The following is a 24,777-nucleotide window of genomic DNA, read 5'->3' as shown; positions in this document are numbered from 1 at the left end:
GACAGAAGATCAGTATACTCTCATGTGGATGAAAAAGGGGCCACGTGCTGAAACCTGACACGCTCAGAACAGCGAGGAACAGATGTTTTGCCACACAATTAAGTAACCAAATTAAGGAATCTTTATTTTAAAGCTGGTGACCGCAGGGAGACCTAAGTCATTCAAATCATGCCGCCCGGAAGCCCAGCGAAACATGGTACAAAAGCAATAGAAACATTTTCGTTAATCTCGCTAATAAGTTCAGTAAATCTTACTGTCTTGTTACAATGTTTATAGGAGCAATTTAAAGAAAAAATATTTTCTACACACTAAGACCATAAGCTTTGAAGTTGATAACACAGTAGTGATAAATGTTTCACATGCTTAATAAAAACATTTCTAAACATTCTAGAGTCTATGACCCACTCCTGACACATCTGCAATTTGGCGAAACTGACTTCAAGGCCGGGGGTAGGGAGTTTTAGACCTAAGTAAGTACTGGAGTTAGAGTTTAAGATGGAAGAGAAGCTAAATGAAGTTATTTATGCTAACAGCCTTTTTAAAGTTACGTATTATTGCTAAAAGCCTTTTCCCCCTATATTTCAAGGTGAGCCCTGCAGGATGCCCTTGCAAACCCATAGACCTCAAGTAACTGTTAAGGTTAAATTATCCCCTGTAAAACTCAAATTCCCCTCACCCAAATGGAACATCCTCATCCCCCACTGTAATGTTGTAGTTTAATTTGCTTGCTATTCTCCTAAAAGCTACCTGGCCTTTACTTTGAAACGTAGCAAAAAGTTTACCTTTGCAAAAATGTCTGGGAAAGTTTACATTGGGGAGTATAAAGCCAGTGGCTGCCACCATCGTGGCCATGCAGGTTCTCATTGGATTCGGGCAGATGGTAAAGAAACAGTGGAGCAAAAAAATGGTAGGCCATTCCATTTATTAAAGTCTCGTACCAGCGGACGGGCAAACAGGCAGGGAAGACCACTTCCCTCTCATTCAGAGCTCTCAAAGCCCTGACACATTCTCTGGTTCTACAACCCGAAAAATCCCGGTTCCTCCTGGCATCAAAGGCCCCCACCAGCCTCAGGGGAGCTCCCGAAGCCCCTCAGCTCCGTTCCACCTCTGCACTCCTTCCCTCCACAAAACCCAGGCTGGGGAAAAAATCTCTTCTCCAGCAAACACTGATATATAGAAAAGAAAGGCTCTTAGCATGAATAATTTCTGGCAGAACTTACTTTCTCATAAACAAAGAGACTTTTTAGCAGAACTTACTTTTTCTAAAAAAAAAACACAAAAAAACCCCTCCCTACCCCTGGCCTTGAGGCTGGGTTCTCAGGCTCTGGCCTTGGATAGTTCCGCAAGGTTGCAGATGTTCCTGGAATGTTTCTCCCTGAATTAATCTTATAGATAAACATTGTAAGAGAGCTTGTTTCACTCTTTGTTTTACTGCTTCTCCTCCTCCACATTCCCCAATCAGTATGCAATTTTGTCTTTAGAAGCCAGCCCCAAACTGTGTTCAGGTCCGCATGATTTGGATGCCTCCAGTTTTAAATAGACTCCTTAATTTGGCTACTTAATTATGTGGCAAAAACGTCTGTTTCTCTCAGTTTCTCTCACTGTTCCGATACAACATTAGCAGTACAATGACCCCTCCCAAGCAGGAAGGTAATCCGCAATTTGCAATCAGCCACCCTAGGGCAAGCACAAAGCCTTTCACAGACCACATACACATGGCACTGCCCAGACCAATGCAAAATATAAGCGAGCAAACCTAAAAAACACATTTTACAAACTTATTTGCCCAAGACTTGCAAATTCTGTAAATTTACTAAAAGATCATTGAATTGTAAATTAAAATAAGCAAATTTTATGGAAAGTTATGCCTCAGTGAGGCTATTATTTTAACTTTTCAAAAAATTTTTACTTAATCATTTTAGAGAGGAGGGAGAGAGAAAGGCTGAAGAGCAGGAGGCCTCAACTCCCATATGTGCTTTGACCAGGGAAGCCCAGGGTTTCAAAAACAATTTATTAGGCCTTGGCCAGTTTGCCTAGTGTGTGGATGTCTCGGGTTTGATGCTGGCCAGGGCACACAGGAGAAACACCCATCTGCTTCTCCATGCTTCCCTCTCTCCTTTCTATTTCTCTGTTCTTCTCTGGCAGCAAGGCTCCATTGGCCTGGGTGCTGAGGATGGCTCCAGTTGCATCCAGATGTGCAGAATATCGCCCCCTAGTGGGCTTGCCAGGTGGATCTAGGTCTGGTGAATGCAGGAGTCTGTCTCTCTGACTCCCTGCTTCTCACTTCAGAAAAATACCAAAATAAATAAATAAATAATAAAATTTTAAATTGATTTTAGTGAGAGAGGAATAGAGAAAGACAGGAACATCAATCTGTTCCTGTATATGTTTTGACTGGGATCAAACCTATAAACTCTGTGCTTCAGGACGAAGCTCTAACCAACTGAACTTTCCAGATAGGGCATGGCTAATAAACTTTTAAAAAACAAGAGCCAGGCCCTGACCAGTTGGCTCAGTGGTAAGCATCAGCCCGGCATGTGGAAGTCCTGGGTTTGATTCCTGGCCAGGGCACACAGGAGAAATGCCCTCTGCTTCTCTACCCTTCCCCCTCTCCTTTCTCTGTCTCTCTTCCTCTCCCGAAGCCAAGGATCCATTGAAGTAAAGTTGGCCGGGGTGTTGAGGATGGCTCCATGGCCTCTGCTTCAGGCACTAGAATGGCTCCGGTTGTAGCGGAGCAACGCCCCAGATGGGCCGAGCATCACCCCCTGGTGGTCATGCTCGGTGGATCCTGGTTGGGTGCATGTGGGAGTCTGTCTGCCTCCCCACCCCGCTTCTCACTTCAGACAAAAAAAAAAAAAAAAAAAAAAAAAGGCAAGAGCCAGCCCTGGCTGGTGGCTCAGTGGATAGAGCATTGGTCTGGCGTATGGATGTCCTGGGTTTGATTCCCAGTCAGGGCACACAAGAGAAGCAACATCTGCTTCTTTCTCTCTCCCTCTCTCTCTTCTCCCACATCAATTGGTCAAGCTACGCCCCGGCAGCTCAGGATAGCTTGGTACTTGAGCATTGGCCCAAGATGGGGGTTGCTGGGTGGATCCAGGTCAGGGTGCATGTGAAAGTCTGCTTCTCTATCTCCCCTCCTCTTACAAAAGAAAAAAAAAAAAGCAATAGCCACAGAGATATATCTTTTAGTAGAAGCAAGAATGGTCCTGTGTATGTGAGTGTTTGTCAAATATTAGACATTGATGATCAGCACCTGATGCAAAGCAAGAGGATCCTTGTGGTTCAGCCTGCTGCCTGTGGCCCCACAGTCTGCTTCCTAAACTCCAAAGGACATCCATCCTGCACCCAGACCCAGGCTGCCCACACCTGCACAGTGCAAGCTCAGGGCACCCTGGAACAGGTTAGTACCTTCTGTGTCCTGGGAGCCCTGAATCCCACCCATGGGGAACTGTGTCTGGAAACCTTTAAAGGCAGCCTGAGGTGAAGCCAGGAGCCCCAATCAGTGGCCTGGGCTACATTCACACTCTGTACACAGTGTTTTTTTAGTTCTTTAACAGATTTATTAAGGCACTGAGCACAGTGCGATTTTTAGCTAACTGAAATGCACACAAGGAGTTCTACCAGGACCTGAGGGATGTATTTTAAGGTTAATGGTGAGGATGACGAGCTGAAAGAGCATCTGAATATGCCTGCATGGCACCCAGTGTCCCTTAGCCAAGAGCTCTGGCTCAGGGGCTCCTGGAGAGCTACCACTGGTGCCCAACAGGCAGATGGCCCCCCCCCCCCTCCTGCAAGTGGCAGTAAAGCCTGAAGCAGGCAGCTGCAGGAGAGCCTGTGGGAAAATACCACATGGCCTGGCTATGGCCCAGGCGCCCAGGCATTGGGCAAGCAGGGGCCGCAGGAGGGTTCTGGCACTCTGCAGGGGCCAGCAAACCCAGGGTGGGAAGAGAGGCAGGGAGACTCTGCCTGGGCATCTACAGCAGCTGTTCAGCCTTCTTCCCCTCTACTCCCTGCTTCTGGGAGGAGAGGAGACTGTGTCCTTGGGGGGGGGGGGGAACAGACCTGGAGGGAGGAGAGAGGTCCCCACTTGGCAGAATCTTTAGCCCAAAACCCCAGAATGCTCATGGTCACTGGAGGTGCTGAACTGTCTCTCCACTTTCCTTTGGTCCTTGATCTTGAGTCCAATGTCCACCCTCTTCTCAAAGAAGTTCACCAGCACAGACTCAGTCAAGATGGAAGCTAGGATCTGCTCGAAGGAGATGCTCCATTCGGTGTCGACTGAGCCCCCGCTGCGGGTAGTGGTGGTGGAGGGGCTGTGGACCTCCCCACCCACCAGCACAGTGTCGTCGGTGAGGTCCTCACATTGTAGGGAGCCCGTGCTGACCACCGAGTAGGAGGACATGGACATGTCATCTTTGGTTTCGTCATCAGAGAGATGCTGGGAGGGGGAAGCCTGGCCCTCACCACCGCCCCTTTCCTGGCTCTCCTGTGGTACTTTTCCAAGTTGGGTGTCTCCACCAGCTTTGGCCTGGGGGTCTCCCGCAGCTGGTGGCGGGAGCTCCTGGGCAGGATCCTGAGGGGGGTCAGGGGCTAGCAGTTGGTCCTCCCCAGGGGCGCCGTCCCTGAGCTTCCTGCTTGGCTGTGCTGAGAACCTCTTCCCCACCTCCCCAATGTGCAGCAGCAGGCTGGCCACTGTGGCGATGGCATGGTACAGGTCCTGTTCCATGGGGTCTTCACTGAACATGTTGTAGAGCGTCTTACACAGCTCAATGAACTGTTCCTTTTAAGAGGAAAAACAGAAGGGCAGGGAGGTGGTACAGACTGGTCAGACTGCCCGAGCTGCCCATCCACCTGCTGGGGGAGTTGTCTTGTTAGTCACGTTCACACACCTGCACCCTGTGTGTCCCTGTCACAGACTGAAACAGTGAGGTCAGAGAGAGAAACATGGTAGCTACCCTTCACCTAGCACAGAGAATGATCTGGAATCTCTCCCTGTCTCTATGTGCATTCTGTTAGCACAGCTAGACTTGTTTCTGTCGTGACTCTCCAACCCAGTGACGACAAGGATTTCTTCACTGCTTTAGATCCACTTTGGGTTTTTAGATCTTTAATCAGAAGCCAACTGCAACTCTGTCCTTGAGAAAGCTCTTTAGAGGGTGGTGGCAGGGAAGTGCAGCCTGGTCAGCTGAGGTGGTGAGGAGGCCCAGTTGCAGGTCCTGACCTCATGTGTGCCGGCCTCGTGGCCTGACAGTGGGATAAGTCCCAGTCCGTGAGCACCCTACCCTTCCGCCCTAACTATAGGGTGCCCTCTGGGCAGAGCAGGGCCACGCTCAGGCTGTCACTCAAGAACTGCCTCTGGTTACCTGTCTGTGGTCCTGGCCTTGAACCTTTCGCCAAGATGCCAGGTTCTAAACCTAGAGACCAGCAAATGAACAGCCAGCCTGCATGTGCTGAGTGCCCAGTGGGCCTGGGGAGCAGGAGCGCCATGATGCCAGGTCCTGGTAGAAGGCAGTGTGTTAGTCTCTGTGTATCAGGGACCGGCCTTCCCCAATGCTTTTCTGGTTCACAGATATCGAGTAAGTGTGAGCAAGTTGTCACAAGACACTGCCCTGAACAAGGCCCTAAAGCACCTGGTCTCCTGTCTTCCAGAAATCACCCGACTGCCCTCCGACTAGCAGGCTTAAGAGGTAGGCAGGAAAATGCCCCCCCTTTGAGGATGCCAGGGCAAAGAACCCCACCCAGCCAGCATCCTCACAAGTACCTGTTGCAGGCTCTGTGGTGCCTACCTGGTTCATCTTGGGAAGGTCCTTAATGGTCTCCTTCTGAACCTCTTTCTCCTTGGCCCACATTTGAAGGTAGTGCCGATAGTCAGGAGTACTGGTCCTCTTCTCCTCTGTGAGTTGGGAGAAAAAATTAACCTCCAGCTACCAAGTGAAAGAAAGAGGGCTGGGGGCTGGTAGCAGGGAATGAGTAGGTCAGAGGTGTGGTCTGGCATGGAGTTACCTGGGTTCTTTTAATAAATATCCCAGCATTTGGGGAGGTGGTAAATGAATACCCCAGAACACCCATGGGTTTCCCTGGGTTATGCTAAAGCAGGTTTGACCTAAAATGATAAAGATGAGCCAAACTGTTTCCCCCACAATCGTGATGGAACCACGTGGCGGCTAGAGATAGGCTAGCATGAGAGGGGTCCTGGCAGAAAGCAGGCCCCCCAGAAGGAGGGCCACAGGCATGGGTGTTCATGGGGAGAAGTAGATTCAGGCCTGAGGCTGAGGCAAGCAGGGCCTCCCCGAGCAGCTGATGGGCCACATCTGCCTCATGGCCTCACCCTTTCCACAGGGAGAGCCTTAGAGCCAGGTTGTGTGCTATCTCCCCAGTGGGGGTTTTCCTGAAGGGACAGGGCACCCACCCCCAGCAGAAGTGGTGACTGGCCTATGTGTACCTCCTCTTTTTTCTTGGACAACCTCGTTTCCAGCTCCCTCTCGCTCTTCCTGTTGTAGTGCTTCTGGATGACCGAAAAAAGACCCAGAGAACAGTCTTCTGTTATGGCTCCAAATCACAAGGTCCGTGAGCGGGCTAGTCTGTGCTCTCTTGCAGAAGTAAGCTGGCCCCCGTGAGGTCCTGCACTGCTCTCTGCACTGGCTGCCTGCCACACTAAAGCATCCACTCCTGTCTCCACTTGGTTACATTAAACCCAAAAGCCACCTAGAGCCACCCAACCTTCATGTCCTGTCTTTTAGAGGAATACAAATCTCACCATGCAGTGTTCAAGTGCTGATGAGATCAGCACTTATGGAGAAAAAGTCCAAGAACTAATTGCCATACTCTCAGCCAAAAAACGGTCAAACTGAGGAGGTCCTAATTAGCAGTTCAAGTTCCTAATGCCACACCAGCTGAGGAGATTTAAATACAGCTGGCTCTGTATTCTAAAAGTGACACATCTGCTGGAGTTGGCATACAGTGCTCCCTACAGTGACCTTGAAGTCCAGGGAGAAGCAGGCTGTTTAGCCCTCCCAGGCCTGTTCCCTGAGGCAGTGTGGCAGGTTGAGGACCCCTGGCTGGTGGCAGCATCCTCACCATGTGATGGGGGGAACTTCTGTGGGCTCAAACTTCTCACTGTGGAATGGAGACCCACTGCCTGGAGGCTATGTGGCATCTAAGGACAGGGTTCGGCACCCCCAGTCCCTGGCCTCTCCCATAAGCAGTGGTTGGTCCCCAACCTTTTTTGGGCCACAGACCAGTTAATGTCAGAAAATATTTTCACGTACTGGCCTTTAGGGTGGGACGGATAAATGTATCATGTGACCGAGACAAGCGTCAAGAGTGAGTCTTAGACGGATGTAACAGAGGGAATCTGGTCATTTTTTAAAAATAAAACATCGTTCAGACTTAAATATAAATAAAACAAAAATAATGTAAGTTATTTATTCTTTCTCTGCAACCGGTACCGGTCCGTGGCCTGGGGGTTGGGGAACACTGCCCATAAGTGCCTGAGAAGAGCGTAAGGCGCCCCTGACTTGCCCAGGTTCTGAGTATGACAAGGTACATCTGCTTGTTTAATTTGTATAATTGAAATCAAGGTCCTGGTGGCGCAGTGGATAAAAGCATCAACCTGAAAATGCTGAGGTCACCGGTTCGAAACCCTGGGCTTGCCATATGGGAGTTGATGCTTCCAGCTCCTCCCCACCTTCTCTGTCTCTCTCTCCTCTCTCTCTCTCCCTCTCTCTCTCCCTTTCTCTCTCCTCTCTAAAATGAATAAATAAAATTAAAGAAAAAAAAAAAAGAAATCAAGGTCCTTCAGCTTCAGAATCAAAGTCAGGTAAACCTCCGACCCGTCAACAGGACTGACTGACTTAAGTATCTGATAAATGCTGTTTTTAATTTTTGATACATGTATTTTTTTTAAGTGAGAGGGAGAGAGATGAGAAGCATCAACCCGTACTTGTGTGACTTAGTTGTTCACTGATTGCTTCTCATATGTGCCTTGACCCGGGGCGGGGGGGGGGGGGGCTTCAGCTCAGCCAGTGACCCCTTGCTCAAGCCAGTGACCTTGGGCTCAAGCCAGTGACCATGAAATCATGTTAATGATCCCAAGCTCAAGCAGGATGAGCCCACGCTCAAGCCAGTGACTTTGGGGTTTCAAACCTGGGAACTCAGCATCCCAGGTGGATGCTCTATCTACTGTACCACCACTCGTCAGGCTTTTTGTGGTTATTAATCTTGGTGTGTACTGTCCCCTGTGAGAAGTTATAGGGGAGTTTTGATCAGTTTGGTAATTATATACATACATACATACATATATACATTTTTTTTAAGTGAGAGTTGGGGAGATAGTGAGACAGATTCCCACATGTGCCCTGACCAGGAACCCTTGTCTAGGGCCAAAGCTCAGATCAACTGAGCTATTTTTAGCGCCCAAGCCTGACATGCTTGGAGCAACTGAGCCATCCTCAGCACCCTGGGCTGACATTCAAACCAATCAAGCCATTGGTTGCAGGAGGGGAAGAGAGAGGAAGGGGGAGACGGAGGGAAAGAGAAGCAGATGGTCACTTCTCCTGTGTGCCCTGACTGAGAATCAAACCTGAGATGTCCATACACCAGGCTGATGCTGTATCCACTCAGCCCCAGCCAGGGCCAGTTTGGTAAGTATATTATACACCACCAGCTTAACTACCAAAGCACAGGCCCAGAATGCCCCCAGCACCTGGATCTGGTGCTCCCAACATGCTTTAAATGCAGCAGAGGGATGACTTCTAACTGGTACTCGACAAACATATTTTTCGCCAACAGAAATGTGTGGAATATGAAAAACATTTTTTAAGAAAGGACCCACTATCCTCCTTCACCTCACTCCTCCCTGCTTGTGTTTTACACTGTTGCAGTGATAGCATTTGCGTTATTTCCTATGAAGGTCACAGAGAATGCTTCTTGTACATGCCCGTGGACACTCTGTGCAACGCCCACTGTGCTACGCGTCCTCACAGACTACCCCCCACCACAAGCCCACAGGCCGCCCCTCTCCCCCTCCAGTCCACAGGAGTGCTTGGTTCTGGGTCCTGCTCAGGACATAGTCACACAGGAGGTGTCCCTGGGACCAAGAGCTTGCGGGCCTCCTGACTGTGCGGGCAACTGTTAGAAGGATGGAGCCCAAGGCCTGGACGAAGCCCAGGACAGAGGGTGCCAGGCCCTCCAGGGACTGACCTTGAGCATTCCATGGCAGGAAAAGATCCAAACCTGAGGCCAGAGGAGATGCTGGAAAGGAGAGCGGAGGAGTAGGGGCAGAGGGAGGGGAAGCCAGAGTCCAGGAAGGCAGAGACAAGGGAAACGATGAGAACACCCAGGCATCTGCCCGGAGAGGGAGGCAGCACCCTTGCCTGCCAGCACCCCAACAAGGCAGGTTCCCCAACACACCCAGGGCTGCAGACCACCTGTGTGGGCCTCACAGCGAGGCTGCGGTAGCCTGCGCCTGCAATGCTTACCTTCTGGGTTGTCCTCAGTGAAATAGTGGGTGGCTTCCAGGGCTGACTCCGCCTCCTCTGGGCTCAGGGCTGTGCTCAGAGAGAAAGGAGGGCAGGGGCAGGAAGAAACAATATGACTCTCCCCAGGGCCAACCTCCAGTCCGGGACAAAGATGTGCTCCCCACTGGTGTGCCCCACCACTCCCAGCCCCACTACCTGGCATGCAGTCACAGTGAAGCTGTGAAGATTCTGGTTACTGCTACTTTCCTAGCTTTTACATATATTATGCTTGAAAATGTAATAGGTGTCCAAGGTAAAAATCTGGTCAGTGCAGCTGGCGGGTCTTCTGGGATGGTCTGTGCCCCTGGCAGCATACAGGCAGGGACCTCTGTACACAAGTGACCTGCTCTCCTCATTCATGCATTCTGGACACTGGTCCCTGTGTGGACAGTCTCTACAAGCTGTCCCTGGGGACCCGCCCTGCTCTGTGAGGAGCTCATTCTCCCCGCTGTAGAGAGGGAGTGCAGTGAGGGTTGAACAGTGTACGGCACATGGGGAGGAGGTCTGGTGTGGGCCCAGGTCCACGGGAGCCCTGAGCAACCCAGGCTCCCAGCCCAATGGGGAGCCCCAGCCTCCCCCTGAGCAGAATCACTGGCAGCCAGTAACAACTTCCCCAAGGCGCCTGGAGGCCACTGTTGTTGCTGCGTTACAGGAAAACTAGTTCAAGGTGAGAGCCATGAAGAGAAGGGCTTTCCTCCTCTGACTGCACAGAACAATCTTTTTTTTTTTTAAATATCATCTTCCTGTTTGGGCTTGTCTTTTCACTTTTTTATGAAGACTTTGGTCAAGCAGAAACTGAACAATCTTTAAAACCACCGTCTTGGCTGAGCCCCAGGCCAATGAAGTAAGAGCCCTGGGGAGGAGTGCGGCCAAGGATTTCAAAGATCACTCCTATGCGGTTGCGGATACTGGTGTGGCCCACAGCAGGGACAGAGGGCAGCTCCACCCAACAGCAGAATGCCTGGGGTCAGAATTGTCACTTGCTCAGTTACAGTTTCCTCAGGGACCCTGCCTTGGAGAAGATTCCTACAGCCACCCTCGCTGAATTAGGTGAGCTTGGCCAGCACAGTGGGAATCCGGCAACCTCAAGTCCCACCTGCCTTCAAAAACCAGCTCTCCCACACGCCATCTGTTGGCACCCCCAGGAGGGGGCTGATCACTGGCTGCTGGTAGGCCACAATACAAGACTGCAGGCCACCCCAAAGGCTTTGGCGGTAACCTGGGCAGACCCTCCAGGGATAAATTGGAACCTTTGAGAAACTTAAGGGCAAGCTAATGAATGCAAGATGTCTTCATTTCAAATTTGAGTCTCCACTCTGCCCCGGCACGGTGTTTCAGTCAAGCTGCACGTGCTCCCAGAGCCGGAGCCCTTGGACAGTTTCCCCTGAGACACTCCCACACACATACTAGCTCATGGGCAGGGGGAGCCCCCACTATGCTTGGCCATCCAGAGTACTGTGCCTCGGACACTGCAGGGCCAGCTTGGGACAGGTGAGTGCCACTCACTGGAGAGTGGGAGGGGAGGCTCTTACCTGGGGGCAGGTGCAGCTTGTAGAGCACCTTCAGCTTGTCTGTCAGGTCCCCATGGTACATCCCGCCTGCAGAGGAAGGCCAGAAGAGGCCCTCTGATCAGAGGGCTCCATGCCCCACAGTGGCCCTCATTTGAAGACCTCTTCTAGTGGGTTCTCCTTCTAGGAGGGGCCCTGGGAGTGATTCCAGGTCTCCAGCTCTCCCCTGAGCTTTGCTCTTCACTGAGGCCCACAGATCAAGCCATAGGTAGCACTAGGCTGATGGAGGAAGGGAACCCCTACTGGGCCCACATGTCTCCAGTGAGAAATGGCCCTGCCTGCCTTTATAAAGGGTCCTAGGCTCCCATCAGCCCTGGAGCCACTCACTTATCCCTGTCACGAATTCCTTGAAGTTGATCAGTGAGTCCCTGTTTTGGTCCAGGAGCCGGAACATGCGCCCTGCCAGCACAGGCGTGTGGGCACCGCAGGCCCATGGTGTCAGGCTGGTGAAGAGTTCCTGGAACTGGCTGGCGTCGATGCGGTACTGCTCCAGGTAGGGCAGGCTGGGGTCCCGCCGCACAGCAGCGGGCCGGCCATTCCCCCAGTACTGACTCGTCAGGTGCTTGGCCTGCAGGGGGCAGAGCCAGGTGAGATGTTGGCTAGGACCCCCAGGCTGGTCCACGTGCCCACCCTCCTCCCCCATCCAGGGCTGCAGAGGCCTGAGCGGTGAGCGCTGAGCCAGACACAGCCTCGCAGGACCTCCAGCTAGAACCACCAGCCCTTGTTCACAGGTCTGGGAACTTGGACAGAGCTGCGACAGGTCACAATGGGCCACAGCAGGCAAGGGGCAGTGCTGGGTCAACTATTCAGACCTTAAGGCCAGAGGACAGCGGCCATCTCGGGCTGGATCAGGGTAGCTCGGGTGGAAGATGGGAAATGACCAGACCTGGCCAATGTGGCCTTTGCTGTTTGTGCCCACTCTTCAGCACCGTCTCCTCTGCTGTTAACTGCACCTAATGTCTTCTTGGAAAATCCCTTCTGTTCCACCCTCAAGCAATGGGGTAGGAATATGACCATTTTGGCCCAGCAACAAACACTCTCCTATAGTTACAACACCCTGGGTTTTTAGCTAAAAGCACTTGGAAAGAAAAATTCTCTTCCTACTGGAACCAGTGAGGACAGGACAGCTGGAGCAGCCTGACAGCATGTTTGAGCACCTGGATCCAGCCATGCCTCCTACGCTTTGGTCACACGAGCCAATGCAGTCCCTCTTCTGTGTAAACTGACTGGAGTGAAGTTTCTGACACGAGAATGTCCTGCCTAAATTCCAAGGATTAAATTTACCACATGAGGTTTGCGGTAACTGCATCTGAGGGTGTTTTGAAATCTACTTTTCTTCTGGCAGGAGGCTGCTGCACTGAGGATGCACTCGGGGAACTAGTATAGGGTACTGGTGTTGCCCTCACTCTTGGCTGTCACCTTAAACACCACGTACAGGTCCTCCAGCTCTTCAACTGAGAAATCAATGTCCCCAGGTATAGCCCGGACCTAGAAGAGAAATGAATATAGTGATGGGTTCTCAATCCTGCCACAGTGAAAGCAGGACGCTGACAGAGCCCCCATCTAGACAAGGAAGAAAACACGCCACCCGCCTGGTTATGCCCACAGGTCAAGCAGAGGAGGGCAGTCCATTCAGGGAAGAGAGTGTGGTCCACTCACTTCCCTTGACACCCATCTGCCACTCAGTTCACGCTCCCTCCTGTTGGGTACTGGGGGTGCTTTCTGTCCTGAACACCTGGTCAGGGACACAGGGCGAGCATCTAGTGGCTGCTGTCTGGGTCCCTGGGAAGACCCTGGCACCGGCTCTTTAGGAGGTGTTCTATAACTCAGCAAATACTCCCTCCAGAGATCAGAGGGACAGTAGAATGGGTGGATGAAAGCTGGCTGCGTGTCACTAGCCAGGGGTAGGGCCACTGCCAGGCCAGAGGGCTCAGCACAGAGCAAGATCATGCTAGGCCTATAGACACTGGGGTGTCAGATAAGTTCCCCAGTGACCAACACATGAGCAGAAAACAGTGACTGGCACCTACTCCCCGGACACCAGCCCCACATGAGGCAGCAGTAGGGGACTCTGCACTTGCCCCATCCTGAAAGGGGTCTGAAGACAGCACAGCAGGAACAGCCCACCGGAGTCACCACCCCACCTTTGCCCACGCCGGCAACCTGGGGCCATCGTACCACACTCCTCTTGGCTGTATCCTCCAAGGACTGGATGACTTTCAGCCTCTGTTTAAATCTCATTTGTTCAATGTCGTCAGCCCTCAAGCTGAATTTCTACGGGCCAAAGGTCCAAAGGTCACTCAGTGAGGTAAGGTAAAGCAGAAGGACACTACTGCTCAGGCCACCTGACCCACACAGATATAGTGGCCTGACCAAACGTCCCCAGTGAGTGCTGACCTCATAGGACACTTTGAGGAGGTCAAAGATGTCCACTTCTTCAGGAGGGTCATCTCCACTGGTCAGCAGGGCATGGAGGTGTGGGATAGGAAAAGAAACACTCTGCTTATTAACCACATTGTCCAGGTATCTGTAAAGATGAAAGGAAAGAAGTCTAGACCAACAGGTGACAGAGCATCTCAGCCACTGCTAAGTAATGTGGAGAGACCTCATTTGCATAGCTTCCCAATTAACAAGGGAGTGCCTGCAGATGGCTGGGCACCCCTCAGGGAGCAAGTGGGAGGCAAGCCCTAGTCAATCAGTCATCCAGTGAGGACCTCGCCCCATGAGACCTGAGAAAGCCAGACTGTCCTCTGAAGGTTCCAAGGTCCCACGTGCAGGACCCTGTATAAGCCCAGATTGTACCATACCAGAAGAAAGCTCTGTCCCAACTAGTGGGATGTGTTCCCTCTCTGCTGAGTCCTGAGGGACATGGGGACTTCCTGGCCAGGAAGAATCAGGGACCAAAGGAATGTCCCAGGACAAAGGCACAAGAGGAGCCCAGCTGTGGGGGTGTCTTCAGGGACTTGCTTCCTCAGGAACACAGCCTTGAGACAGGGCTTGACTTTGGCTGTCAGGACGTCATGCCGTCCTAGGCTCTCCTTACAGCCTGGCACTCAGGTGGGAGTGGGTGCCTGATTTCCTACACCCACGGTTCCTGTCCCTGAGGAGGGGCCCAATGTTTCTGGTGTGAGAAAGAGCCATGAGAATAAGCCTCAGACTCTGGCCACTGGCTGAGCCCCTTGACATCACTGTAGACAAAGAGCTCATACGGTCTAGAGCAGGGTGGTAACAGGCCTGCCAGAACAGGACCCCTGTAGGCTCCCACAGCACCTGAGTTGGCTCAGCAGGCAAGTGGCAGTGTCCTAGGCTGTCCTGCAAATATGTGCATATGAACAGCAGGCTGTACAGAACTCAGGGTCAAGGTCAGAATGAGGCCAAAAGCCTGGATGTAAGGGGTGTGAAGGCCAGGCTAGGGGATTCAGCTCCTTTGTATAGGGAACCATCAGCATAACAAGGAGTCCCCATGTCCCAGGGGAGAAACAGGGTTGGATTCTGATCAGAAAGCGCTCCTGTGAGATGCTGGTGGGAGGGAGCAGAGAAAACCTTAAGGAAGCAGGCACGGGGCCCAGGGCAGCAGGGCCGTGGGCTGGGGGGAGGGGCTGGATCCCCCAGGACGTCTACAGGAGATGTGGGGACCAGGGAGGAGCAGCATGCCAGGTCCACCTTTCAGCAGTCACAGCAGAGTGACAGGAGGCAGTGCTGTGGCTGGGCTCAGGAAAGCAGAGTGGGAGGGCCTGCTCCTTCTGGGGCCTCCTGCCCAGCAGGCCCCCCACATCTAGCACATGTGGGCAAGCTCCTATTTTATCTTCTCCAAGTGGTAAATACTAACTGTCCCCACCCCCCCACAATCCTCCCCACCCCCTGCCATTTGTCTCCTATCAGAAAGGAAGCATCCTGTCTCCTGGAGTGTTCCTGACTCCAGCCTTGGCCAGGCACTCAGTGGGCATGGTCACTGAATGCTGACCAAGGAGTGCCCAGGGCTGGTAAGGGGTCGGGCTCTTGGGTAGGAGGAGGGAAGCTGCTTGGTCACCTGCCCAGGATGGTCATGGCCTCGCCCTCATCACTGCAGTCCAGCAGCTGCTTCATGTTGGCATCCAGTATGGCCAAGGCCACCTGCAGGACCACCTTGATGCCCTCGTAGAAGAAGCAGTCAACAATGACCACAGCACTCTCAAAGGGCATGACGCTGAGGAAGATGGTGAGGAACCAGGAGAGCGAGATGCTAGTGATCACCCCCAGGTCCTGCATCTTTTCTGAGAGCTGGGGCAGGAAGTCTCTGGTGAGCTCTTCGAAGATGCCTTGGTCCACCAGGGCTCCTAGCGAGAGCATGAAGTGCACGGTGAGCCTGCCCCGGCTAGCTGGCAGTCCCCTGTGGAGGGCCCCAGGGCCTGAGGTGCAGGGGGCAGGGCAGGTGGAAAAAACAGGAAAGAAGGAACCCTCTACATTTTTTTTTCTACACCTTCTAATCTATTGTGTAGAAAGAACAATTTTTCCATTATACTGTATTTCTTTCTAGGGAAACACAACTTTCTCCCTAGAAGTGTCCTAAGTAACAGTAGTCTCAGTGGCTCCTGTGTGTGCCTGCCCTGGAATTGGTGAACAGATGCGATTCTAAAACACCCAGAGTGGAGAACCCAAAAAACCAACAGTAAGGAAGGACAGCTTGAAAGCACAGACACATAGGTGTCATAAATTGTTGGTAAGGGCACTTCCACTGCTGACACAGGCTCCCACTGAGTCAGGGAGGTGGGGCTGGGTAAAGGCACCCCAAGGTTGCCAGCTTGAGCTCAGGCTCATCTGGTTTGAGCAAGGCTCACCAGCTTGGACCCAAGGTCGCTGGCTCAAGTAAGGAGTCACTTGGTCTGCTATAGCCCCCTGGGTCAAGGCACATATGAAAAAAAAGCAATCAATGAACAACTAAGGTGCCACAACAAAGAATTGATGCTTCTCGCCTGACCAGGCGGTGGTGCAGTGGATAGAGTGTCGGACTGGGATGTGGAGGACCCAGGTTCGAGACCTCGGGGTTGCCAGCTTGAGCACGGGCTCATCTGGTTTGAGCAAGGCTCACCAGCTTGGACCCAAGGTCACTGGCTCAAGCAAGGGGTTGCTCAGTCTGCTGAAGGCCTGTGGTCAAGGCGCGTGTGGAGAGCAATCAATGAACAATTAAGGTGTTGCAACACGCAACGAAAAACTAATGATTGATGCTTCTCATCTCTCCGTTCCTGTCTGTCTGTCCTGTCTATCCCTCTCTCTGTCTCTGTAAAAAAATAATAATAATAAAAAATTGATGATTCTCATCTCTCTCCCTTCCTGTCTGTCCCTCTGTCTGACTGTGTACAAAAAAATAAAAATAAGAAGAGTTAGATAGATATGGATTTGAGCATCAAGCTGACTTTAAACCCCCAAATGTGCACCATGTTCTCTTCTGGCAGCCATCCCCTGGGAGTCAGGGAGCCTGAAGACAGCAGGGCCTGCGCCACTCTGCTGTGCAGCCGCCTGCCCGCAGCATGGCTGCAAGGCCTCCGAGGGTCCCCATGAAGGTCATGCTGGGTAGGAAGCCGGACCCCAGGAGGCCCCCTCCTGCCCTGGGGAGCCACAAGGCAGCAGCACTCACCCACCACCCTGGTGTTGTAGTAGTCAGGCAGCATTCGCTCACAGAGGGCCACCAGCAGCCAGAAGGCCTCCTCCTCGCTGCCATAGAGCAAGAGCACCGAGGTGACGATATTCATGGCCTATGGGTACAGAGATGGTGAGGGGAGGGTCTGGAGCTGAACAACAAGGAAAACTGTTCCCTCCTCCAAAGGGGTTCCTTCACTCTACAGGCAAGTCTGGCAACAATAAACCATCCCACCAGGCTCCGTGCAATTTGTCAAAAAGCGATTTGTAGGAAGTCAATGTGATAGAAACAATCAGCCAAATCCTTCCAGCTGGGCCAGTGGGTACTCGGAACACCAGGAAGGCAAACGTGAGTGGTGCTCAGTGTGGGAGGTGTGACGCGGGGACCAGTGGATGTGTGTAAGTGAGCTGTGTCAGAGGCTACTGAGGCTATGGCTAGACGGGCCCTGCACAGCACTTCACTAGTGACAAATTAGCTTAAAAATTATTTAAAGCTAGCACACTCGCCCTGGCCAGATAGCTTGGTTGGTTAGAGCAGCATCCCAAAGTGCAGACAGAGGTGGCCAGTTAGATCCCTGGTCAGGGCACATACAGGAACAGATCAATGTTCCTGTCTCTCCTTCTCTCTCAAATCAATAAAATAAACATTAAAAAAAATAAAAACAGGGTTAAAAATATTAGATTGTTTAAAAACAAAATAAAGCTAGCATACTGGCTTCCAATGCACTGGTAAGATGTCATACAGAACACTGACCCTACAAAAAGTGAACTCTGGGGGAGCTGGCCTGCCTTTCTGAAATCCTGGAGCAGTCTACTGGAAACAAGCCACCTGGCCTGCCAGGAAAATGCCCACCGATTTACAACAAAATGCTGCCAGAAGTGCAAATCAAAACCACAATTCGATGATACCTCATACTATTAGGATGGCTATACTGAAAAACACAGAAAGTAACAAGTGGTGGTGAGGACAAGGAGAAACTGGAAGTCGTGTGCATTGCTGGTGGGAAAATGATGCAGTTTCTGTGGAAAATGCTACAGTAATTTCTCAAAAAAATAAATACAGAATTACTGTATGGTCAATACTTGCAGTTCTGGAAACCTACATAAAATAACTGAAAGCAGGCTGGAACAGACTGCACTCAGACTCCCAGCTGCACAGTCACAATAGGGGCTGGAACAGACTGCACCCAGGCTCCCGGCTGCACAGTCACAATAGGGGCTGGAACAGACTGCACGCAGGCTCCCGGCTGCACAGTCACAATAGGGGCTGGAACAGACTGCACGCAGGCTCCCGGCTGCACAGTCACAATAGGGGCTGGAACAGACTGCACCCAGGCTCCCGGCTGCACAGTCACAATAGGGGCTGGAACAGACTGCACGCAGGCTCCCGGCTGCACAGTCACAATAGGGGCTGGAACAGACTGCACGCAGGCTCCCGGCTGCACAGTCACAATAGGGGCTGGAACAGACTGCACGCAGGCTCCCGGCTGCACAGTCACAATAGGGGCTGGAACAGACTGCACCCAGGCTCCCGGCTGCACAGTCACAATAGGGGCTGGAACAGACTGCACCCAGGCTCCCGGCTGCACAGTCACAATAGGGGCTGGAACAGACTGCACCCAGGCTCCTGGCTGCACAGTCACAACAGCAAAAGGTAAAAGGAACCTGAGTCTGTCAGAAGATGGACAGCTACATCAAATGTATCTGTACACACAATGAAGTATTCCTCAGCCTTACAAAGGCAGGAGATTCTGACACATGCTACAGTGTGGATGAACCTTGGGGACATTATGCTAATGAAATAAGCCAGTCACAAAAGGACAAATACTATATGATTCCACTTACATGAGGACCCTAGAGTTCATAGAGACAAAAAGTAGAATGATAGTTGCCAGGGGCAACTGGGTGAGCTGTTTAATGGGGACAGTTTCAGTTTCACAAGATGAAAATTCTGGAGATGGATGGTGGCGACGGCTGCACAAGGACATACTTAAGGTCACAGAATTGTGCATGTAACTATAGTGAAGATGGTACAGTTTATGTCACGTGTATTTTATCACACATGCAAATCAATCAGATGACTCCAGGAACCATACCAGAAGCACACAGAAGATAACTTATAATATATAGCATGGGGATGAGGTCAGCAATTAATATTATTTTTAATGATACCTTTTTCTGTGGTCAGGCATTTCCTGTGGGAGCAGGGCACAGTTGAAGGTATGTGAGGTCATCACTCAGGCCCAGGGTCATGGAGACCTGTTCCCCTGAGTTCTGGTGGGTGATGCTGTCTTTGGGCCCCGCTCAGCCCTTACCTGGCAGTAGCCGATGGTAGGGTTTCGGAAAGCATAGGCAGTCAGCACCCGCCGAAGCGCAGCGATCCCCAGCTCGTTCTGGAAGGCAGGGTGCTCGGGCATGGAGCGGTGCAGATCTCGCTCAATCTCCTCCGTGGCCAGGGTGTATTTCCCTGTGGACTCCTCCACCAATTCAGCGTAGTAGCTGGGGTGAGTCACCATCTCATTCCAGGCCCCTGTGGAGACACAGCTGGCAGCTGCCTCCCACCTCCTCCCCTCCTGGGGCTTTGAGGGCAATAACAGGGCAGGTTGGAGATGTCAATGTACCACAGAGGAGGAGTGGGATTTTGAAGTCAGTCAGTATGAGGCAAAGGTGTCCCCATGACTGATCCTTGGAGGGGTCTCCCCAACCCTGTTCCAATGGCCAATACCACCTCCTCCTGAAACTGTTCAAGTAGTCAAGGGTGTCAATGTTGTCAGAGTCTGTTCCAAGGAAAGGAGGCCTTACGGGGTTGCTGGCATCTCACTACAGATGGAAAGGTGGTACCCTGGAGTGTGTGCCCCCCAGGACACCCCTCCTGGTGTGGGCACAAACAAAACCCCGTACGGCAGAGTCCCATTTCCACCCCACGAAGGTCGGGCAGCTCCTGCCTGGCCAACTCAGGAGGCCAGCGGGGGTCAGCAGGGCAGCTCACCAGAGAAGAGGAGCCAGAGTTCCCCGCGGAGGCGCTCAGGGATGCCCTTCAGCACCAGCTCCCGCATCTTGGCCGTGCGGTACATGCACACACCGCGCCCGTACTCACAGAAGTGCGAGTTCCACTGCTCCTCCTTCTCTGTCTCAGCCTAGAGGGGAGCAACAGAGAGCCTGTGGCTGTGACCGGGCAGCTGAGGCCTAGGTGGCTTCCTGCTTTCCTCCTCCATCTAGCGCGGTGATCGGTCGTCTCAGGTTGCCAAGGGCTCACAGTAAAAACAACACCAGCTCAGGTTAGGCTGAGCACAGCACCACCCTTAGGTGGCAGGCACATGGGCCTCCCACGTAGATATGGGGCCCAAAGGGACAGCACTGCCCATAATGGGCACAGAGCCGCAGGTTTGCCCCGTCCCCCCAGGCCTGGACCTGGCACCGGATGGAGCTCGCGCCCTGGGCTTACCCCCTTGGCTCCCAGGTCCTCCACTGGTGTGTTTCTCTTGAAGAGTTTGAGCAGGCCCTGGGAAGCGGTCGGTGCCTCCTGTGCAAGGGAGCTCTGGCGACCACCCCAGGGTGCGGTGGGGCTGACAGGCTGCTCTGAGGCCTCCTGAGGAGAGGGCGAGGACTGAAAAGTACAACACAGAGGGACAACACTGAGCCTACCAGCCTCTGTGCCCCGAGGCAGGAGGCACGGAGGGCAGCACGCAGCCTGCATAAGCAGGAGCTCCCACCGCCTCCTGGCTAGCCAACACCTACACTGTCTCCTTCACCAAGCCCAGTCAGGCTGACCGTCCCCTCTGGGGCGGTTCTTGGTCCATCCTGTGAGGCCCTCTCAGTAAGGTCAGGGCCAGCAGAGAAGAAACCCCAAGAAGACAGCTTATGCATCCCCCACAGGGCCTGGCAGCAGCACTGAGATCCCGGGGACACTGTTCCAGCCTCTGGGTGCAGACCCAGATGACCCTGGAGGAATGGCTGTTGGTGATATCTGCCCTGATTGTTCCTGGGCCCCTGGTCACAGTGATTGGCTCGGGCTGGGACCCTATGGAGCATGAGCACTGAGCCAGGAAGGGAAAGAGGAGCATAAGCCCAAGTCTGACAACCTGCTCTGCCCTTTTCAGAGCGACAGGGTTCCAACTGAGGGAGTCCCTCCTGTGGGTGCCTTCCATGACTTCTACCAGCCAGGGAAGGTGTCCTCTCTCCCTCAGGCTGCCTGTCCACTATGCCCCCAGGGCTCACTGGCCCGCGTGCCTCTCTGCTTTGGACACTTGTTCCAGCTTTGGACTGGGTTCTTCTCAGAGGCCCTGCTGCAGCTTCCAGCAAGGCTGCAGGGCTCTGGGGGCAAAGATGAGGATGAAGACCTAGAACTGGATGTGAGGAAGGGTCCCCATCTGTGGGCCATCTCTGTTGCGGACTACCTTCCCATAAGTTTTAACGTGCATTGGGGGGGGGCCTCCCCAGTGCAGGAGCCCAGGAATCTGCTTTCCCATTGCACAAATGGCCAAGGGCAAGAGAAACTAACCCTGTGGGTTTTGCGAACACACGGGGAGGGGGAGGAAAAAACAATATGGGGCTGGCAGAAGGAAAGGGGGGCACCAGGGACAAAGGTCTGCCAGGAAGCCTGACCTCCAGGGTTCTTCCCTGGCTTTCTGGAACCCCTGCCTCTGGCCCTCACATTGCCAACAAGGCAAGCAGGTTTGGTTCCTAGGCTGACCCCTTCCCCCATCTCCACCCCCAAGGAGGTCTTCTGCTGGAATCCATACCCATCTCCTCAGGGGAGCACTGGCCCCTGCTCTCCAGACTGTATTCTATCTGCAGGCACCTGATTCCCAGGTGAGTTTACCACTGTGGGCAATGACCTGTGCAGGGAGTTTGTCTCCTGGCCTGGGGGTCAGGTGGTCTAGAGCTAGTGCCCACTCTGGTTCTCCCCTCAGCTCCTTCCCTGAGCACCCTCAACAGAAAACAATACTGCTCTGGGTGGGCAATGGTCACTGGCTCCTTGTAATTCACTTCCCTTTCTGCAGGCAGCAGCTCCCTGTTTTCATGTGGGGGCACATCTCTCTCCACTCTTGGCCCCATGCACTGTGGGTTCTGCTGAGGCCTGGGGTGATGGCCCCAAGCTAATTAATTAGCATTTCCCACTGAGAGCCTCAGGGGGCTTGAGGTACTGTCACCCAGGGGCCACCAAGGAAATGCAGGGTAACTCTACAGCAGGGGTCCCCAAACTATGGCCCGCGGGCTGCATGCGGCCCCCTGAGGCCATTTATCCGCCCCCGCCGCACTTCCGGAAGGGGCACCTCTTTCATTGGTGGTCAGTGAGAGGAGCATAGTTCCCATTGAAATACTGGTCAGTTTGTTGATTTAAATTTACTTGTTCTTTATTTTAAATATTGTATTTGTTCCCGTTTTGTTTTCTTACTTTAAAATAAGATATGTGCAGTGTGCATAGGGATTTGTTCATAGTATTTTTATAATCTGGCCCTCCAACGGTCTGAGGGACAGTGAACTGGCCCCCTGTGTAAAAAGTTTGGGGACCTCTGCTCTACAGAGAACATAAGGATGAGCCAGGAGGATGCAGGGCTTCTGCCATCCTGGTACCACATCCGGTCTGGGGATGACTCTGCTGCAAGGAAGCCACATCCCGTGGGCAGAGGCCAGCTCTGACGACAGGTGGCCACTGCATGGACTTCTAGGCCTCATGGGCCAGTAAGCTCCCTCTGCTCTCGTGTCTTCTCAGAACCCTCCACGACTGTGAAGGTTTCACAGGAATGTGTTAAACACATCAAACTCTACTCTCTCAATATGTACAGCATACTGTTTGTCCACTGAACTGCAGTAGAGCAGTTTTTAATAAAAAAACTAAAAAGGGGAGAAAGAAGAGAACTCTGCTAGGTTCACATCCACAGTCCACCCCTCTGCCCTGGCTGGTGTTTTGAAATGGATCTGGGCCCACTAAAATACTTTTTCATGACAAACTGCTAGAATCCAGGGGGCAGGACCCCAGTCCAAATCGAGAGTGCCCTGATGCAGAGAGTTTGTGGGATATTTCTGAAATTCTCAGGGCTGGCGCCACCCTGGCGTCTCCGTCTGCCCTCAGCTCCTGAATGGCTTCCATGTGCTGTTCTGTTTACTTAGCTGTAAACTGGAGCCTCAGAAATGGCTCCCAGTTTCACTGGCTGTTTCTCAGTCACTTCCTTGCTGAGGTTTCTGTTCAGTGAGTTGTTGCTTTTGGGGGCAGGAAGCTATTTTTTGGTGATTTCTGGACTCCTTGGCTCTCAGGAAAGTCAGAACAGAATCTTTTTTTCTTTTCCCTCCATGACTTCAGCAGCTCTGATTCTGTGTCTGTACAGAAGAATGCTGCTTGGTGGTGTGACTCACTTGCTGTGGCCTGCAGAGTGTGGAAATACCCTTTCTCCTTTGTTGAAGGTGTTGTCTATAGGCTTTAACTTTTACTCTTAAAGTTGCTCTGTGCATTTTTATGAGGAAATTTGGTAAAATTTTAAAATATACCCAGCAACCACACCTTAAAAATCCCAATGACTTGTCCCAGGTGAAGTCCACTTAGTTAGGCTTTTCTCCCTGTCCTTACACTGAACAACTCTTGTCTAGACCATTATGACCTCTCTTTGCCATCTCCAGTGGTCAATTCTTAGTTCCCCTTACCCTGACCTTAAACGTCACACATTCAAAACTGAATGGCATCTTCCCCATGTCATTACGTGGTGGTTCTGTTCTGTAATCTGTTCAGGCCAAAGCCACAGGGGTCTCTCTGACCCCTTTCTTTCACTTATAACCCACGTATGTCTACTCCATCAGTTCTCAGATCTGTCCTCAAAACATGTCCTGCTAGACACTAACACCTAACAATCCAGAAAGGAAATTAAGAAAATAATTTCTATATAATAGCACCAAAAAGCATAAAATACTTAGGAATAAACCATGTAGGCGAAAGGCATACACTGAAAAGTTAAAAAACACTGGTGAAAAATTAAAGAAGACATGCCCTGGCTGGATAGCTCAGTTGGTTGGAGTGTCATACCAATATGCCAAGGTTGTAGGTTTGATCCTCTATCAAGGCACATATAAGAATCAACCAATAAATGCATAAACAAGTAGAACAACAAACTGATCTTTCTCTCCCTTCCCTACTTTTTCTAAAATCAATAAATAAAAAAAACTAAGGAAAACACAATAAATGGAAAGACATACCATGTTTGTGGACTAGAAGGCTTAAGATTGTTAAGACATCAGTACTACCCAAAGTGATCTACAGATTCAGTGCAATCTCTATAAAAGTCCCAATGACTTTTTTTACAGAAACATAAAAGTCTTTTCTAAAATTCATATGGAATCTCAAGGGACCCCAAATAGCCAAAAAAACTTAGAAAAAGAATAAAGTTGGAGGTCTCAGACTTCCCAATTTAAAAATTTACTATAGCCTGACTGGTGGTGGCACAGTAGATGAAGTGTTGACCCAGAATGCTAGGGTCACTGGCTCTAAGTGTGAACTTGTCAGCACAGGGTTGCTGGCTTGAGCAGGGTATCATCCAAACAAGCTTAAAGCTTGCCAGCTTGAGCCCAAAGGTCACTGGTGTGAAAAGTCCTAGGCCGCTGGCTTGAGCAAGGGGATGTTGGCATGGCTCTGGTCAAGGCACTGAGGAGAAGCAATCAATGCACAACTAAAGTAAAAGCAACTACAAGATGATTGTTCTCACTCTCTTCTCCATCTCAGAAACAATCAATGCACAACTAGAGTGAAAGCAAGTATGAATTGATGGTTCTCATCCTCTCTCCCTTCCTGTTTCTCTCTCAGTTACAAAAAGTTAACTATAAAGCGAGTTAAAAGACAAACATATAGACAACATATAGACAAACAAAAGACAAACATATAGTGGTAGTGAACCTGGTCCCTACCGTCCACTAGTGGGTGTTTCAGCTTTCATGGTGGGTGGTATTGGAGCAACCAAAGTATAAATAAAAATATAGATTTAACTATAGTAAGTTGTTTTATAAAGATTTATTCTGCCAAACTTAGTGAAAATCCGACATAAAGTACTTGGTAAGTAATTATTATTATATGCTTTAACTTGCTATAA

At 51.5% G+C, this 24,777-nt stretch overlaps 1 protein-coding gene across 4 annotated transcripts in view; it reads right to left on the bottom strand.

The window, feature by feature from the left end:
* Positions 1–2,866: 2,866 nt before the first annotated feature.
* Positions 2,867–24,777, bottom strand: part of TBC1D9B (TBC1 domain family member 9B) — a 66,490-nt gene continuing 44,579 nt past the window's right edge. Inside the window, exons 8-22 of one of the 4 annotated variants that reach the window (XM_066344415.1) lie at positions 20,148–20,309; positions 19,692–19,839; positions 19,018–19,232; positions 16,701–16,818; positions 15,117–15,402; positions 13,484–13,541; positions 13,265–13,360; positions 12,506–12,574; positions 11,414–11,654; positions 11,051–11,116; positions 9,480–9,548; positions 9,202–9,252; positions 6,443–6,505; positions 5,787–5,893; positions 2,867–4,780 (exon numbers count right to left, since the gene is read on the bottom strand). In XM_066344415.1, the coding sequence (XP_066200512.1) occupies positions 4,100–4,780; positions 5,787–5,893; positions 6,443–6,505; positions 9,202–9,252; positions 9,480–9,548; positions 11,051–11,116; positions 11,414–11,654; positions 12,506–12,574; positions 13,265–13,360; positions 13,484–13,541; positions 15,117–15,402; positions 16,701–16,818; positions 19,018–19,232; positions 19,692–19,839; positions 20,148–20,309 (2,430 nt within the window). In that variant the 3' untranslated portion in view covers positions 2,867–4,099. Of the gene's footprint in view, positions 4,781–5,786; positions 5,894–6,442; positions 6,506–9,201; positions 9,253–9,479; positions 9,549–11,050; positions 11,117–11,413; positions 11,655–12,505; positions 12,575–13,264; positions 13,361–13,483; positions 13,614–15,116; positions 15,403–16,700; positions 16,819–19,017; positions 19,233–19,691; positions 19,840–20,147; positions 20,310–24,777 lie in introns of all 4 variants that reach the window. The other 3 variants (XM_066344413.1, XM_066344411.1, XM_066344414.1) reach the window with 3 other exon arrangements.

This window comes from Saccopteryx leptura, chromosome 6 (assembly GCF_036850995.1).
Source record: "Saccopteryx leptura isolate mSacLep1 chromosome 6, mSacLep1_pri_phased_curated, whole genome shotgun sequence".
Classification (NCBI taxonomy): Eukaryota; Metazoa; Chordata; class Mammalia; order Chiroptera; family Emballonuridae; genus Saccopteryx; species Saccopteryx leptura.
The sequence above is the reverse complement of the archived record's forward strand: the minus strand, read 5'-3'. Positions and strand labels throughout refer to the sequence as shown.